This window comes from Herpailurus yagouaroundi, unplaced genomic scaffold (genome assembly GCF_014898765.1).
Source record: "Herpailurus yagouaroundi ecotype Mexico unplaced genomic scaffold, PumYag 29, whole genome shotgun sequence".
Lineage (NCBI taxonomy): Eukaryota > Metazoa > Chordata > Mammalia > Carnivora > Felidae > Herpailurus > Herpailurus yagouaroundi.
In genome coordinates, this window is record NW_024412377.1 from 107716362 (window position 1) to 107735075 (window position 18714).

At 34.0% G+C, this 18714-nt stretch overlaps 1 protein-coding gene across 1 annotated transcript in view; it reads left to right on the top strand.

Moving 5' to 3' along the window:
• Positions 1–18714, top strand: part of ADAMTS6 (ADAM metallopeptidase with thrombospondin type 1 motif 6) — a 300191-nt gene that overhangs the window by 219100 nt on the left and 62377 nt on the right. The window contains exons 14-17 of the mRNA XM_040452059.1: positions 4242–4344; positions 11894–12027; positions 13610–13733; positions 14275–14355. Coding sequence (XP_040307993.1) covers positions 4242–4344; positions 11894–12027; positions 13610–13733; positions 14275–14355 — 442 coding nt within the window. The remainder of the gene's footprint in view (positions 1–4241; positions 4345–11893; positions 12028–13609; positions 13734–14274; positions 14356–18714) is intronic.

An 18714-nucleotide genomic window follows, 5' to 3' on the forward strand; every position in this document is an offset into this window, starting at 1 on the left:
ATGTATCTATTATGTTAACACCTAAATCAAGGGGTTGAAAAATCACACCTTCTGGGCTAAAGTTGGCCTGTCCCCTCTTTTTGTAAATAAAATTTTATTGGAACACAGCCCTGACTGTTCATTTATATATTGTCCATGGCTTCTTTCACACTATAATGGCACAGTTGAGTAGCTGCAACAGAGACCGAATGACACTCAAGAGTCTAAAATATTTAGTATGTGGCCCTTTACCAAAAAAAAAAAAAAGTTGGCTAATCTCTGCACTTAACCAACAAATTGCAAAAAATAATACATAGAAACCATCTCTGTTCAGTCGCCCAAATACCTCGTCAATATCATCATCATTGCTATTTTTTATTGTTTTATCAATAAAGATCCAACCATAATAATATAACCACTCTGAATATTTAAATAGAGGGAATTTAATAGAGGGAATTTAATGAAAAGAATTGATGGAAGAGACAGGAAGATGCCACCCATCCTCCCAGGGAGACCAAGGAAGGAAGTAGTTTTATCAGAGTCCAGAGGCTGGGATTATACATTAGAAGGTGGAACAGAAACTGGATGGGGTTGGAGGGTACGGGTGGTGGGAGCGGTAAGTGTGGTCCCGTTACCTGAAGTTGGGGTCACAAAAAGATTCTGCTTTTGCCTACAATGCTGCCTGAGGTGGAGAGAGAGAGAAACACTCTGGCTTCTGCCGTAGTGCCTTCCATTGTCTGAACCATTGTTGGAAATCAGCAGACACAGAAGCCTGACAAATGGAGTTTTCAGAGTTTGTTCCCCTGAAATACAGAACAGTGTAGAAGAAGGTGAGGAATGCATCTAAGAACGCCCAGAGCCAAGACCAGAACAGCTGCTCATAGTTATTCAGTACTACAGTATCTGTACGCCAGGTACAGAGCTAAACAGTTTGTATGAATCCTCACCTGGGAGGTAAATACTAGTATTATGCCCCGTTTATAGATGAGGCTTGCAAAATTAAGTACATTGCAGGCACATTGCTAAATACACCAAATTAGAATTCACTCCAGGTTGATCATACTCCAAAAGTTTGCTTTTAGTTCTCTTATAAATGAGCAAAAAGTAGTTTGGAGAAGAAAAGAAACTTGCTAGCTGAAATGACGGTTACTCCTGTTAAGTTTTTGTACATCTTAACAGAGCTACAACCTTATGCTGTTACTATAGCATTTAGAGTTCAAGGAAACCCCCACTTAGATGAGGGAATGTCCTTACACCTTGAAACTATTATTAAGCAGCCTTTGTGTACCCAGTGTACTGGGTAAAAGGAATTATTAATTGTAACTACCTAAGAGTGTTGAGATAGTTTGAATAGGTAACACAGCTAGAGACCTCTGAATAGTGTGCCACAGAATGGGTACCTGCTAAACGCTCAGTAAATGCTAAGTAGCTGTTGTCATTGTTAATATTTTTATTATCATGACTCTAGGAGTGGTTATCACAGGAAAAGAGTGTAAATTAGAAAGTTTATGAAATATTATCCAAATGCTTTATTAAACCCTTCTGTTGGACTTTTTACTTTGCCTGTATTTAGGAGATTCCTTACAACATAGTCAAGAATGGGGTGGTTTTCTTTTGTTTGTTTTTCTGTGAATGGTCCTCATGATGCCTTAGTTTGTTAATTCAGAACTTTTTCATGTGGTTTTCTATGAAATGTCGTCTCCTCTTATGATTTCGTAAGTTCCTTTCACCTAGGATGGCCTTTCTCCAACTGTTCCCAACATATGACCTTCGCCTTCCTGTGCCCGTGTCTTTACTTGGTTTCAGTCTTAATAGTTCCTTCCGTCTAGAAATTTTTTCTCTCTCATCCAGCTCAATTCCTATAATACTTTATAATATTATGAAGGATAATTATTGGGGCATCTGAGTGGCTCAGTCGACTGAGTGTCCAACTCATGATTTTGGCTCAGGTCATGATCCCAGGGTCGTGGGATTGAACCCTGCATTAGGCTCCACACTGAGCCACTCCCTCTGCCCTTCTCCCTCGCTCATTTGCACTCTCTCTAAAATAATAAAAAATAAAGTACATAACATTTTTTTAACAAAGGGTAATTATTTTTAATACTTTTATTATAATTATAATATACTTGAGATTTTCCTCCTCCACAAATATTTCCCTAATTAATCACATGACACATGGATCTTTTACTTTTATTACAGCACCTATAGGTCACCTGTACCATGCTGTTGTATATTCACTGCCTGAGACAGTGCTATGTATCTGGTAGAATTTTTTTTTAAGGTTATTCATTTATTTTAAGAGAGAGGGAGAGAGTGCCCACAAGGAGGCAGGCAGGGGCAGAGAGACAGGGAGAGAGAGAATCACAAGCAAACTCTGTGCTGTCAGCATAGAGCCCAACATGGGGCTCAAACTCACAAACCATGAGATCAGAACCTGAGCCAAAATCTAGCTGGTTGCTTAACTAACTAAGCCACTCAGATGCCCGGGTAGCATTGGTATCTGGTTTCTCCAACTAGATTAAAAGCCATGCTTGAATGAATGTTTAGGTGGTTGGTGCTTTACAAATACTTAAGTATTATATGAAAACTTGTAGTTGGAGTTCAAAGTATTTGTATTATATATATAAAAAAAATCAATGATGTTTGCTAAAAAATCAGTCTTGCTGCATGGCAAAGCCACTGACAACTTTAGTCCTTGTGTCAGATTCCCTGAAAGTAGATAGAATGGATTTTCTTTGATCCAAACATAAGCACACCATGAAACAAAACCTCCTGGAAGTGATGCAGTAGGTAACCTATAGTAAACAATTATTTGCCATTTTTTAAAAGGCAAATAAGAAGGGTGATTGATAAGCACAATCATTAGGTTTGATATTGCAGTGTCATATTTTATTTATTTATTTTAAATGTTTATTTTTTTAAATTTATTTTGAGTGAGAGAGAGAGAGAGAGAGAACACAAGCATGGGAGGGGCAGCGAGAGAGAATCTCAAGCAGGCTCGTGGAGAGCCTGACGCAGGCTTTGATCCCATGAACGGCATCATCATGACTTGAGCCAAAATGAAGAGTTGGATGCTTAACTGACTGAGCCATACAGGCGCCCCTGGCCTATTATTTTTATACATTCTTCAAGGGACCATTTACAACATACTGACCTCAGGAAACCTTATAAATGTAGAGATCCAAGGGAGGGTAGTAAAAATCTCAGAATGACCTCTGAGAGTTTAATCTACTCATCATTTATTCACAATTAAGAATTTTATCTACTGACCTGTTTTGTTCTTCCATATGTGAGTGGGTTATTTTCTCCATATTTCAAAAGCAGTAACAGTTTTTTAGGTGCCACAACTGCAGAACTCTAAAAGATAAGTCAAGTTAGGTCAGATTGCTCAAACACTGTGACATGTTGTACTTTTAATTCTTTGTGAACTTAGAGATTGAATTTAGGGTGCCCTGTGGTATTTGGAATCTAGACCTAACTACATTGGCAAGGTTTTCCTTTTTAAAAAATTCAGGTAGAAGAAGCATTCCAAATGTTTAAAAACAAATAACCCTCTCTTCACCCTCTCAACATCCTTCTCTCTCCCTACCCAACATATGCACATGTTTTGAATCAATTTAGTATTTTACTTTCTGTGATGTTCAGAGATTAAATGTAAATCTTAATAAGTCCAAATTCCTTGAATTTGAAGGTGTTTAGACTTGAGGCATAGCATTTGCCCAGTTCATTCCACATCTTAAAATATGGTTTTTGTCAAGGCTAGACAGTAAACAGCTATAGTAGTGGGGATCCAAACCACAATTAATAGTACTGAATGTTGTCTTACAAACCTGCCTCTTGATTCCTTAAAATAAAGAGCTGGGAGTAGCTGTGGCAAATGGACCTCAAATAATGTTACCAACAGAGATTTTGTGTTTTAGTTTCTTCACATAGTTTTTGTGTGTGTTTATAAGGAGCTACCTGATGGGTTGATTGTAAAGTAGACTATGACATGTATCTGAGTGTAAAGTTATACGGAAACTGTCTTAACGCTTAATTTTGTTTAAATTACTTCAGTTATTTCTTCTGTGGCTAAGATTACAACTCAGAATCTTCAGTCTGAATATTGGTTGTAAAACAGTAAAGCAAATACCAGAATTATAGCCATAGCATCAGGCAGTGAACTAATGTGATGAGTTAGGCAATTTTAATTGTAGGGACATTGTCCCTTAGTTTCGGTATTTTTCAACAATCATACCATTTATGATTTTATTTTATTTTAGCCATGTCCTTTGGGGGCCCGAGATTTTCGAGAGAAACAGTGTGCAGACTTTGACAATATGCCTTTCCGTGGAAAGTATTATAACTGGAAACCCTATACTGGAGGTAATGTATAATCTGGCAGAGCATTCATCATGCTTGAGAGATTTGCAAATATGAAAGAATATATAAATACATACAAACACACACATACTTTCATACACATACTAGTAAAAATTAGTGTTTGCAAATCAAAGCAGGAAAATGCTTACCGTACTATAAAGTTTCCTGTAATAAAGTTTATATGTTAGTAAAAATGATCAGAAATTGTTTTTTAAAAACTAATTCTATTTAACAGTGTTTTTAGAAACCTAATTCTATTCTATTCTATTCAAGTCCTGGAAAGGATATAAATCCAAATAATGTTTTTGAGTTCTTGAGACCTCCTTGGGATATATGGACATTACATTATAATCATTTATAATCATTGCATATTTAGAACTATCACCCTAAAAACAGATTATAACAATATAAACCAACTAAAAAGTGGCCAGGAAAATCTGTATTCTTTCTTGGCCAAAGGCCAAGGATCTTCCCCTAGATTATTGTTATTCTTTTTTTAGTGTTGGGAAACATTTTTACCCTTTAATTTGGCATGTATCAAACACAAATTATTTAGTAAACACAAGAAGTTTTCTTGTACTCTCAAAATATAAATTAAATTTTGTTAGAATTTTCTCTTGGAAGAATTGAATACCCTTTTAAAAAACTTCAATGTTTGTTTTTTATTCTAACATCTTACTTTGAAAATTTTCCAGTGGAGCAGTATTAGAAGAATTTTACAGTGACATCTTTATACCCACCACCAAGATTCTACCATTCACATTTTAATATACTTCCTTTATTACATGTCTAGTCATCTCTCTATCCATTAATCTATTTTATTTTTTAGATGAATTTCAAAGTAAGTTGTAGTCATTAACATTTCCTCTAAGTACTTCAACACGTATAGCATTAACCACAGTTCAACATTTACTTTTTTTTGAGAGAGAGAAGATTATGTACAATGAAATGCACAAATCTTTTTTTTTTTTTTTTTTTTTTTTTACATTTATTTTTTAGGTAGAGAGAGTGAGACAGAGTGTGAGCAAGGGAGGGGGAGAGAAGAGGGAGACACAGAATCCGTGGTAGGCTCCAGGCTCTGAGCTGTCAGCACACAGCCTAACACAGGGCCCCAACTCATGAACTACGAGATCATGACCTGAGCTGAAGTCAGATATTTAACTGGCTGAGTCACCCAGGCACCCCTTAAGTGAACAAATCTTAACTGTACTCTCCCTGAGTTTTGACAATTGCATGCACCTATAAAACCCTATTGACATATAGAACATTACCATACCCCCAAGATTCTCATAGTCCTCATAGTCCTTCCCAGTCAATAGCTGCCTCTACCTATTACCTCCAAGAGGCAAACCACAGTTCTGATATTTCTGAATCTATTACCATAGATTAGTTTTGTCAGTTCCAGAACATCATATACGTGAAATCATGTCATATTTACTCTTTTGGGCAACATTTCCGTAAGCCAAATGTTTTTGAGACCCATCCATGTTATTGCATGTATGAATAGTTTATTCCTTTTTATTGCTGATCAGCATTGTATTGTAATAAACAGTTTGTTTTCCCTTTCTGCTATTGATGGCCACCTGAGTTGTTTCTAGTTTTCAGCTGTTCTGAATAAGCTGCTGTGAACATTTGTGTACAAGTCTTTTGTGAGCATATGTTTTCATTTCTCTTGGGTGAATACTTAGGAGTGGAATTGCTGGGCAATAGGGTAGGTGTGAGTTTAGTTTTAAAAGTAATTGCCAGATGTTTTTCCAAAATAATGTACCATATTATACTCCCACCAATAGGTATGTTTGTTCCACATCCTTGCCAACATTTGGTATTTTCAATCTTCTGGCGGGTAGAAAATAATGTCTCTATGCAGTTTTAATTTGCAGTTTCTGACCAATGATTATGTTAACACATTTTTTTGTGGACATTTTTATGTGCTTGTTGACCATTTGTAAGTCTTTTGTAAAGTGTCTGTTCAAATCCTTTGCTTGTTTTTAATTGTTTTTTTATCTTTTTATTCTTGAGTGGTAGTCATTTATCAGATGAATTTTATAAGTATTTTCTCCCGTCTTTGGACCTTCCTGTTACTTTTTTTTAATGTTTTTTTTTTGTTTGTGTGTTTTTTTGAGAGAGAGGGTGAGAAAGAGAGAGAGCTAACAGGGGAGTAGCAGAGAGAGAGGGGGACAGAGGATCTGAAGTGGGTTCCGTGCTGACAACAGAGAACCCAATGTGGGGCCTGAACTCACGAACCGTGAGATCATGACCTGAGCCCAAGTCAGTTGCTTAACCGACTGAGCCATCCAGGTGCCCCTCTCCTATTATTTTTTAATGGTGTTTTGGATAAGTATAAGATTTTAATTTTGATGAATGCTAATTTTTCAATTTTGTTTCCTTTTATGGTTATTGTGTTCAGTGTCCTATCTTAGAAATCTTTGCCTTTCTCAACTCAGGAAGATATTTTCTTATGTTTTCTTCTAAAAGCCACATGGTTTTGGGGGCGCCTGGGTGGCTCAGTCGGTTGGGCTTCCGACTTCGGCTCGGATCATGATCTCACACTCTGTGAGTTCGAGCCCCGCGTTGGGCTCTGTGCTGTCAGCTCAGAGCCTGGAGACTGCTTCGGATTCTGTGTCTCCCTCTCTCTCTGCCCCTCCCCTGCTCATGCTCTGTCTCAAAAATAAATAAAAACATTAAAAAAAAACAAATAAAATAAAATAAATAAATAAAAGCCACATGGTTTTGGTCTTTACATTTAGATATACAGTCTAAAAATAATTTGGGTGTATGGTGTGTATTTGTAGTATGGAGTCTATTTTGTTTCTCTGATCTATTTGTCAACAATAGAAATGCACGACGAAATGTGCACAAGGCACAAAGAAATGAAATGGCAGCAATACTATGCTAGTACCACACTGACCTAATTATTATAACTGCATAGTCTTGGACACAGGTAGTGTAAGTTCCTCTAACTTTGATCTTTTTTTCAAGAGTTCTTTGGATATTCTGAATGCTTTGCATTTCTATATAAATTTTAGAATTATTATTCATTTTTATAGAAAAACATGCTAGGCTTATGATTGCTATCATGTTGAATCTATAGATCAATTGAGGGAGAACTGATAAGTTAACAATATTATTTTGACACATTGAGTATTGACTTCAACAGTGAATTTATCAAAATGGTGTGTATATACATATATCCATTTATTTTTATGTTTTCTTTAATTGCACTTCTTTTGTTAAACCTATTCCTGAGTAACTTATGGTTTTTGAACCTATTGTAAATATAAGTTTAAAACATTTTTAATTATTTTCTCTAGTATATAAAATTAAATAGATTTTTATATATTAACTTTTTATTCTGTGACCTTTCTAAATTCCCTTCTTAGTTCTAAGAGTTGTCTTGTAGATTGTTTAGGATTTTCTTCATAAATAGTCATGTTATCTGGAAGTAGTGACTGTCTATAATAATCTTTATACCTTTTAATTCATGTTCTTGCCTTAATTCACTGGATTGGCCCTTTAGTACAACTGGTACATGTATGATTATATGTGTTTTTCTTTATTCCGTTAATATATGAATTGCTTGATAGATTTTATGTCAAACCAACGTTTTATCCCAGGATAAACCCCATGTGGTATTGATTTATTATCTTTTTATATGTTATCAGATATAATTTCTGATATTTTATTAAGGATGTTTGCATCTATGTTTATAAGGAATATTGATTTGTAAATTTTTTTTCTATCATGTCTTTGACAGGTTTGGGTATTAGAGCTACTCTGGTTTCCACAACTAGAATCCCTATTTATTTTTAAAGAGTTTGTAGGATTGATATTATTTCTTCCTTAGAATACATTTCACTGGTAAAACCACTCAGGCTTGGTATTTTCTTTGTGAAAAAAAAATTTACTACAAATTCAACTCCTTTAGTAGGCAAATGGCTATTTAGATTTTTAAAAATTCTTATGTCTTAAAGGAATTTGTTACTTGCATATCCCATTTCTTGATAGAAAACTGATCATAACATTTTCTTACTATCCTGCTTAATATCTGTGGGCTCAGTAGTGATAAATGCTATTTCATTTCTGATATTGATAATATGTGTTTTCTCTCTTTTCCTTGTTCAATCTTGCTTGAGATTTATCAATTTTTTTAATCTTTTCAAAGAATCAACTTTTGGCTTTAGTTCTTTATTACTTTTTTTTTTATTAATTTTTGTTCTTATATTTATTATTTTTAAATTTGGGGTTCATTTTGCTTTTCTGCATTCCCAAAATCTGATTTAAAAAAAAATTTTTTTTAATGTTTATTTATTTCTGAGAGAGAGAGAAACAGACAGCGTGAGTGGGGGAGAGGCAGAGAGAAAGGGAGACACAGAATCTGAAACAGGCTCCAGGCTCTGAGCTGTCATCAGGGCTTGAACTCATGAGCTGTGAGATCATGACCTGAGCTGGAGTCGGATGCTTAACCGACTGAGCCACCCAGGTGCCCCCCGCAAAACCTGATTTTTAAAAAAATTTCCTTTAGTCCAGAATCTTTTCTTATTTACATTGTGATTTCTTGTTTGACCCATGAGTTATTTGAAGTATGTTATTTTTATTTCCGAATATTTGATATTTTCTAGATTTTTTTTGGTTATTAATTTATAATATAATTCTATGATCAGAGAATACTCTGTATGATTTAAATATTTAAAATTAATTGAGATTTGTTTTATAGTACAGCTTATTGTTCATGTTGGTAATGTTCATCTATACTTGAAAAGGATTATTTTCTTCAATTGTTGGATACACTGTTCCACAGATATCCATCACATCAATCTGGTTGATAGTGCTGTTTAAATCTTTTAAATTTGTTCTGACTTCCTCTTTCAGTTACTGAGAGAAGTGTGTTAAAAATCTCCAACTGTTAAAAATATGACTTTGCTTCTTTATCTGTAAGTTTTTCTTCATGTAATTCAAATTGCTTTTATTAGGTGCACATACAATTGGGATTCGTTCATCTTACTGTAGGAGGGAAAGAAGTGTCTGAAATAATTAACAGATTTAATAATTAGCATCTAGATAATGTAAGCTTAGTAAATTAACCCTAAATTCATAATAAGCTTTCACTGAAGGTAACTGGTAATGATGTGACCTTCCATTTGGAGAATCATCTTAAATCCCTTCTCGAAATAAATGCAGTACATCTTCTGCAAACTCACTGTAGCTTAGGAAGCTAAACACATCTTCAGTAATAAAAAAGGAAGAAATGTATTCTTATTATCATCATCACATAGTGTAATGGTCTAAGGAATACATCCTTGGCATTTATATGTCCTACATATCAAATACTAACTTACATAATTAAATAACATTAAAATTGAGAGAACTCATGTTCTCTTTTTCAAGACAGATACACAAAAAGCTGCCTTAAATTCCAAAGCATTATAATAAAAAATGGGAAAAGAACTATATTGGGTAGTAATGAAAAAAATCGCAGTAAAATTCATTAAAATTTAGAGTAATTTTATTAATGAGAATCTTACAAAAATAAATGTAAACACCTTGATTATCAGCTCAGGAAGAAATTATTTTATTTATTACTTGTTATTTTTGTGCTCAGTACAGCAAAGGTATCATTACCCTAAGTCTAGTAATAACATTGCAATTAAATAGAAGTTCTATAGCCTGTAAACATCAAAAATGGAAATAAACACAGAGTTAGGCCAGAGGTTGTCAACTGGCAGTTCACGAACCAGATTTTACTTATAAACATGTTTTAACCTCCACAGTATTTTTGAAAACTTTGAATGAATTACTAAGAAAAGTTTTTATTTTAAAAATCTAGGTTTTCAGATTCTCATGAAAAAAATAGAATTTCTGACAATATAGGGCCATCTTCTTGCATTATACAACAATCAACTTTAACAATGATCTCCTTTAATGAAATGTTCTCTCATTTACCATTGTCTCTACCACTCAGTTGTCTTGTCTCTTTTATTTCACATACTTTCACCCTGCAAAAACCTGGTTTCTACTTTCACTAAGACTAAGCATGTCATTTTTTCTTTCTGCCTTATTTTCTTTGCTAGAAGTAGTCTTCTTTATTTCAAAGAGAAATCTTATCAGCATAATTAGAATGAAGCCAAGTGTTTTTATTTTCTTTTTTTTCAACGTTTTTTTTTTTAAATTTTTTTTTTCAAAACGTTTATTTATTTTTGGGACAGAGAGAGACAGAGCATGAACGGGGGAGGGGCAGAGAGAGAGGGAGACACAGAATCGGAAACAGGCTCCAGGCTCCGAGCCATCAGCCCAGAGCCTCACGCGAGGCTCGAACTCACGGACCGCGAGATCGTGACCTGGCTGAAGTCGGAGGCTTAACCGACTGCGCCACCCAGGCGCCCCTGAAGCCAAGTGTTTTAAATGAAGGTTCAACAAAAGTGTTTTTAAATCATAATTTCAATCAATAGGTACATATTTTTATGTAGCTTTCTCATGCAGTATTTTGAATAAAATAAATTCATATATATTGCTACTTTTCCAATATACTATGGGATTATAATATTACTCTGCTTATTTTTTAAATTACTATTATTTATGCCCATTTTTCACATCAACCTTAAAAATACAAATTTCAGTGACAAAATGAAAATGATGACATTATTATATGCATTTATTCACAAAATTAAATTGGGTATTGTTTTATTTGTTCACGTTTAATGCTCCATGTAATATCTTTGATTTAGTAATAAGAATTATTCAAATCTAATGCTATAATTAACTTTACCTTTGATTTGCTTATCGCATAAAAATTTATCTCTATGCTAAAGCCACATTCGTTGAATATGGTATGTTTAAACCAAGTACAAATTCAGAGGTGTTTTTGTTTTTGTTTTTGTTTTCATTTTTGTTTTTGTTTTACAAGTACCATATCCCTGCTTCAAGTAGCAGGGTTTTGTATCAGCTGCAGTTAACAAGGGACGTATGTTGTAGAAATTTCCATTTGTTACAAGAAGTTATTGTGTCAAGCCTCCTCAAACTTAATTTTCTTAGTTTTTCTTTTAATGTTTATTTATTTATTTTGAGAGAGTGAGCAGAGAAGGGGCAGAGAGAGGGAGAGAGAGAATCCTAAGCAGGTTCCACACTGTGAGCATAAAGGCTGAAGTGGCATTCAGTCTCACAAAATTTGAGATTATGACCTGAGCCGAAAGCAAGAGTTGGATGCTGAGCCACCCAGGCCCCCGTGTTTTCTTAGTTTTTAAAAAATCTTCCATTTCATCCATTTTTTTCAACATTTAGGTACCTTTACTATGATCCCTTTTGACCTAAAATATATTGTTATTGGAAATACGTGAACATTTTAAATTTTGAAACTGCTCAATGGATCCTCTGTCAAGTTTCACAAGCAATGAAAATAAGTGTGAAATTTTAGCAAAGAAGGAAAGAAACCTACACATCTGGGTATATAGTGACAGCATTATGTCTGTATAAATTGTAAATTTACTGTGGTTAATATGGAATCACCGTTTCTTACAAGAACGACTCCATTTATTTCTCTTCTGCTGTATTTGTCCAGGTGGGGTAAAACCTTGCGCATTAAACTGCCTGGCTGAAGGTTACAACTTCTACACTGAACGTGCCCCTGCGGTGATTGATGGGACTCAGTGCAATGCGGACTCACTGGATATCTGTATCAATGGGGAATGCAAGGTTGCTACAATTATGAATTTCACTCCTTTTTGTTGGGGCTTTTGAGACTTCTGTCTTCTTTTCTCAGATATTAGCTCTTAATTAAAACTATGCTCAGTTTTAATAAAAGAGAGCTATATTTTAGAGAAAATCAGATTCCAATTAGGTTGACAGTACATATAGATAAAGGTAGAATAGCCTATTTGCATTCAAACATCATGTAAATGTGATTTATTTTGATGTTCTAGTTACATGTATAGTGATTGCTAAAGTTCTGAATATATTTTGGACTTTAGTTTCTATTATTTTGCTCTGTTTACAAACAGACTGCAAAGATGATAGGAAGAGAGGGAACAAGGATGCAGCTCTTACTCATATGGCTACCATATGTTTTCACTGGAAGATTGTTTGATACATTTCATTATGTATTTTTTTCTCAAAGTGTGAAGTAGCTGTGTTCCTCCTACTTTGCCTCTTTTTGAAGCATTTTGAAACACAATGGTTTTCATTATAGAGTTAGTCTTTACCTTATTAAAGCGTTTATTTGAGAAAATTATCCAGACTAGTTGAGAGTTATTGGACCAAATCTATGCTATTTTCCTAGACCTGTGTATAAATCTGATCATAATAAGAAAAGTCACAAATACCACTGTCCTCGTAACTTTTTTTCTTGTTTGACTTTATTTTATTTTAAAGAGAAGCACAACTCTAAGTCTTAGAAATTGAGAAAGAAGAGATAAACACATGATCTGTTTTACTTTGTGTCACAATTTCTTACAAAAGTTTCTGTCCTTCTGGCTACTTGCATCCAAATATATCTGATGATCCTGTATGTGTGTGTGATTTCTGACAGTATTAATTTTTTTTTTCAGAAAACAAAGACAAAAAGCACAGGTTTTATTCAGAGATCACATGCCTGTTATCAATGGCTATAGGTCATATATACAAATGCAAGTACCAAAATATGTACCAAAAATATATAAAAATCCACATTTCTGTGATTAAATGCAAAACTAAAAGGTAGAATTTCAGCTTCTAAAGTCACATGCTTACATCTCCTTGTTTTTTATGACAATTTTAGGTAGCAAGTATAAACAGGTATTCAGTTTTAAAGGTTTACCCAGGTTTGAATTCCACAACTAATCCTTGACACTAACAATTGGGTATCCAAAAGAGCCAGTGATTTAGAAAGGTCAAACCATAAAGCTCAGTCAAGACTCCTGCTGTTATTACCTTGTGTAGGACAATATGCCATTTTTCTTAATTCTTACATTTCTTAATCGAAGGTATAAATAAGAGCCCATTGCCAACAAACTAAAATATTTTAAGATTTGGAGCATGCTATCTATAAATGAAAAAGAAATCTAGGTTAGAAATATAGACATACATTCCTGGGGAATCAAAAAATTTTTTTCTTTAAACTTACATGTTGCAAAATGTTAGCTAAGAACTTGCTCGAGGGTGAAGGAAAAAGTGGAAAGAGGAAAATATTTCCTGTTTTGATTTCCTTTACTGGAAAAACAAATCAGTTATATTTATTTGGTTAGTTATGGTTCCAAGAAATCCTCTTTATGACATACTGAATATTCTTCTCTGTTTTCAGCATGTAGGTTGTGATAATATTTTGGGATCCGATGCTAGGGAAGATAGATGTCGAGTCTGTGGAGGGGATGGAAGCACATGTGATGCCATTGAAGGGTTCTTCAATGATTCGTTGCCCAGAGGAGGTGAGTGTGTAGAGAGAACTCTTCCTCACACCTCTGATGTACTGGGAAGAGCCAAAACACTTGAATTCTTCCCCACTGCCTTCTTTTTAAATTTTTTGTTTAGGCAGACAATGTTTTTTCCCCCCAAATTGCTTTCAGTCTCTTAAGTATCAATTATAGATTCATGTAAGATATTTTAAGGAAATATTATTCCCTTTCTACTTGACTTCATTTAGCCATGTTTTCCTAAGATGGAAATTCCCACAGAGCATTGATGGGAGGGCTATGTGTTGAGGAAAAAAAAAAAACAAAAAACAAAACATGAGCCAATATGATACATCTTGGGGCTTTAAAGATTATCTTGAGATATTTTAGATAAAATGAAAAATAGATGTGTTCATGAACCCAAAGGGGAATTTTCCCATATTTTGTAATTTTATAAAGTGTCAATCAAGTAAAGATTTGAAGAACAAGGAAACTTATTACTAAATGGTTACTAAACACTCATTTTCTGACCAAGGCTGCACGTGCTGCTTATTACTGCCTATCTTCTATGTTCCAGGCTATATGGAGGTAGTGCAGATACCAAGAGGCTCTGTTCATATTGAAGTCAGAGAAGTTGCCATGTCAAAGAACTATATTGGTAAGTAGCCTATATTGCTAGAATTTTTAAATTACTGGGGAAAAGCAGCACAGTATCCTGCTATGAAAAGACATATTGCTTGAGTAGAACACTTTCATGCTAAAATGAAGGAAGTTGCAAGTTTTATAAGACCACACATAAGAGCTAAACAAAAAAATTAGGAATGTATAGCTCTTCACTGAGTTGGCTATTTGATTTTTAAAAATCTGTTTCATTGAGGTATTTATATATGATAAAATGCATTTATTATTTTTTATAAGTGTACATTTTGAAGGGTACTGGTAAATGTATATATACAAATTATAGATATGTAAATAAATATATAGGCAATAATAGAATTATTCATATGAATTATTAATATACATATGTTAATATGTAGTTTATTTTTATTTATTCTGGAATTTCACATGAATGGGATCATAAAGTCTATATACTCTCATGTCAGGTATTTTTCACCCACGATAATGTTTTTGAGATTCATCTATATTTTTGAGTAATAAGTTGAGTGTATCTGAAGTTTTTGTTGTTGTTGTTGTTGTTTTGTTTTTTGTTTTTTTTCTAAATAACATTTGTTTGTGGGGACATACCATAATTTGTTTATGTACTCACTTATTGGATAATTGGGTCATTTCCATTCTTTGACTCTTATGAATAAAGCTTCTTTGAGCAGTTATAGGTAAACATTGTGTAGACATATATTTTCATTTCTTCTGGATAAAAACCTAGGAGTAAAATGGCCTGCTCCTATGATAAGTACACATTTAACTTTATAAGAAATTACTAAACTATTTTCCAAAGTGGTTGTTATCACTTATATTCCCCCAAATGATATAGAAGAGTCTGGTTGCTCTACATTCTTGTCAATACTTGATATTGGCGGCCTTTTAAAATTTACCCTTGGAAATATCTTTTTTGTGGAGCGTCTCAACATATATTTTGCCTACTTTACATTTTTTTCTTTTAATCAAATTATAAGGATCCTTTGTATATTCTAGATACAAGCCTTTGTTCAACTATATATTTTATGACTACTTTTTCCTAGGCAGTGGCTTATTTATTCCTGTTTAATGGGTATTTCAATTTTCATGAAATTTAATTTATTAATTTGTTCATGGATTATGCTTTTGTGTCCTACCTTACAAATTTTGCCACCCTCAAGGTTGCAAATATTGTCTTCAATGTCTCTTCAAGAAATTATAGTTTTAGCTCTTATGTTTAGATATATGGCCCATTTTGAGTTCTTATATAAGATATAAAGTAAGTGTTCAATTTTTTTCATATGGATATTCAATTACTATAGATAGTGCCATTTGTTGAAAAGACCATCATAGGGGCGCCTGGGTGGCACAGTCGGTTAAGCGTCCGACTTCAGCCAGGTCACGATCTCGCGATCTGTGAGTTCGAGCCCCGCGTCAGGCTCTGGGCTGATGGCTCAGAGCCTGGAGCCTGTTTCCGATTCTGTGTCTCCCTCTCTCTCTGCCCCTCCCCCGTTCATGCCCTGTCTCTCTCTGTCCCAAAAATAAATAAACGTTGAAAAAAAAAAAAGAAAAAAGAATAGACCATCATTTCTCCTATTGAATTACCTTGACACTTCTGTTAAAGATCAATTGAACATGAATGTATGCTATTTCTGTTCCCTCTCATTGATATATATGTCTGTGTCTATCCTTTCTTTTTAAATTTTTTATAGCACGCAAACCAAGATGGGTTTTTACTTACTTACTTACTTACTTATTTCAAGAGCACATGAGTGGGGGAGGGGCAGAGAGGGAGAGAGAGAGAGAGAGAGAGAGAGAGAGAGAGAGAGAGAGAATCCCAAGCAGGTTCCATGCTCAGCCTGGGGCTTGATCCCACGACTCTGGGATCATGACCTGAGCCCAAACCAAGAGTCAGACACTTAACTGACTGACCCACCCAGGCATCCCTGTGGGTGTCTATCCTTAAAAACTACATTGTATTAATTAATGGAGATTTCCAGTAGAATTTGAAAATTAGGAGCATTAGGTTCTGAAATTTGTTGTTCTTTCTCAAAATAATTTTTGCTTATCTAGGTCCTTTACATTTTTGCATGCATTTTAGAATTAATTTGTCAATTTCTACAAAAAGAGATTACATAGAATGTGTGGATCAATTGGGGGAGAATTGACATCTTAAAGATATTATTTTCCAGTACATGGAAAGATTTACCTCCATATTTATTTAAATCTTTATATTTGTTCACCAGTGTTTATTTCTCAGTGTACGGGTCTTGCACCTATTTTTTTTCTTAAATCTACCACTAAGTATTTCATGCTTTCTGATATAATAAATAGTATTTATATCATGAACAAATGTGGAATTTTGTCAAATGCTTTTTCTCTATCTCTTGAGTTAATCGTATCCTTTTTATTGTAGTGTCTCTTTTTCTTGATCATGCTAATGAGGGGTTTGTTAATTTTATTGATCTTTTCAAAGAACAAGCTGTTGATTTAAATAATTTTTTCTATTATTTCTCCATTTTTCATTACATCGATTCCCACTGTTGTCTTTATTGTTTCCTGTTTTTGGTATTCACTTTGTGTTTGTTATTTTTTAGCTTCTCAAGATAGATTATTGGTTTAAAATTTTTTTCTACTCTAAAATAAGCATTTTGCACTATAAATTTACCACTAAGTGCTGCTTTAACTTTACCCCATATATTTTGATACATTGTATATTCATTATCACTCAGTTTAAAATTTTTTATTTACATTGTGATTCATGCTTAGAAGATATTATTTAATTTCTAAATATTTGAGGATTCCCCAGATCTTTTTTGTTACTGATTTCTAGTTTAATTCTCATATGGAGAGAGAACATACTTTGTATGATTTTCATTCTTTTGTTGAGATTTGTTTTATGGCCCAGCATATGGTCTATCATAGTAAATGTTCCGTGTGCACTTGAGAAGAATATATATTCGGTGTTACCGGGTTTAGCATTCCATAAATGTCAGTTAGATTAAATCAGTTAATAGTTTTGTTGAAGTTTTCTATATTCTTACTTATTTTCTCCCTTGTTTAAGCAGTTATAGAATCATGTTGAAATCTCTTGAAAGAACTGTGAGTTTGCTTATTTCTCACATTAATTTGTAAGACTTTGTGTCATTTATTTTGTAACTTTTTTATTAGATGTATGACATTTAAGATTATTATATCTTCTTGATATATTGAGCATTGTATTATTATCAAATGTTCCTCTTTATCCCTGATAATAATCTATTACCCAAAGTCTATTTGTCTGATAATAATATAGCCATCCAGATTTCACCCAAATTAGTGTTTGCATGGCAAATCTTTTTCCATCCATCCATTTTTCACATGTAGATGTTTCTGAATTTAAAATGTTTCTTGTAGGGGCACCTGAGTGGCTCATTAGGTTAAGCATTCAACTTTGGCTCAGGTCATGATCTCTCAGTTCATGAGTTCAAGCCCTGTATTGGGCTCTATCAGTGTAGAGGGATTCTCTCTCCTTCTCTCTCTCTGCCCCTCCCCCACTTGTGTGCACGTGCTCTCCCTCTCTCTCTCTCTCTCAAAATAGAAAACAAAACTTTGAAGAAATGTTTCTTGTAGACCACATGTGGTTGATTTTTATTTTTTTTATTGTGTCTAACAATCTTTGCTTTTTTAATTGCAATTTCTAGATTGGGGGCATGGTGGTTGACCAATTTTCTGTAAAAGGCCAGATAATAAATATTTTCAGCTTTATATGACATGCAGTCTTTCTCAACTATTTACTTCTCCTATTGTAGTGTGAAAGCTGACACAGGTAATACATTAATGAAGGAGTGTGGCCGTGATCCAATAAAGCTTTCTTTACAAAACAGGTGGTGGGTCATACTTTGCAAACCCCTTGTCTGGATCATTTATATTTAATGTAATTATCAATATCATCCAGTTTAAGTCTACCATCTTGCTATTTTTCTATTTGTTTTATGTATTTTTATCCCAATTATTGTTCTTATTTGTCTTTTAGGTTAAGCACGTGTTTTATACCATTCCATTTGATCTGTACCAGTGGTTTATTAGTTATATAGTTTGTTTTATTTAATGGTTATGCTAGCATGTAAAAAATTCATCTTTATCACAGTACACCTTCAAATAATGTTACGCCATTTTTGTATAATGCAAGACCCTTACAATAGTTTATACCCATTGTCTCCTTCCATCCTTTGTCTTATTTTTTGAATACATTGTATTTCTCTATATGTTATAAACTGCATAATACATTGTCATTATTTTAGTTTTAAAGAGTCAATTACAGGGGCGCCTGGGTGGCGCAGTCGGTTAAGCGTCCGACTTCAGCCAGGTCACGATCTCGCGGTCCGTGAGTTCGAGCCCC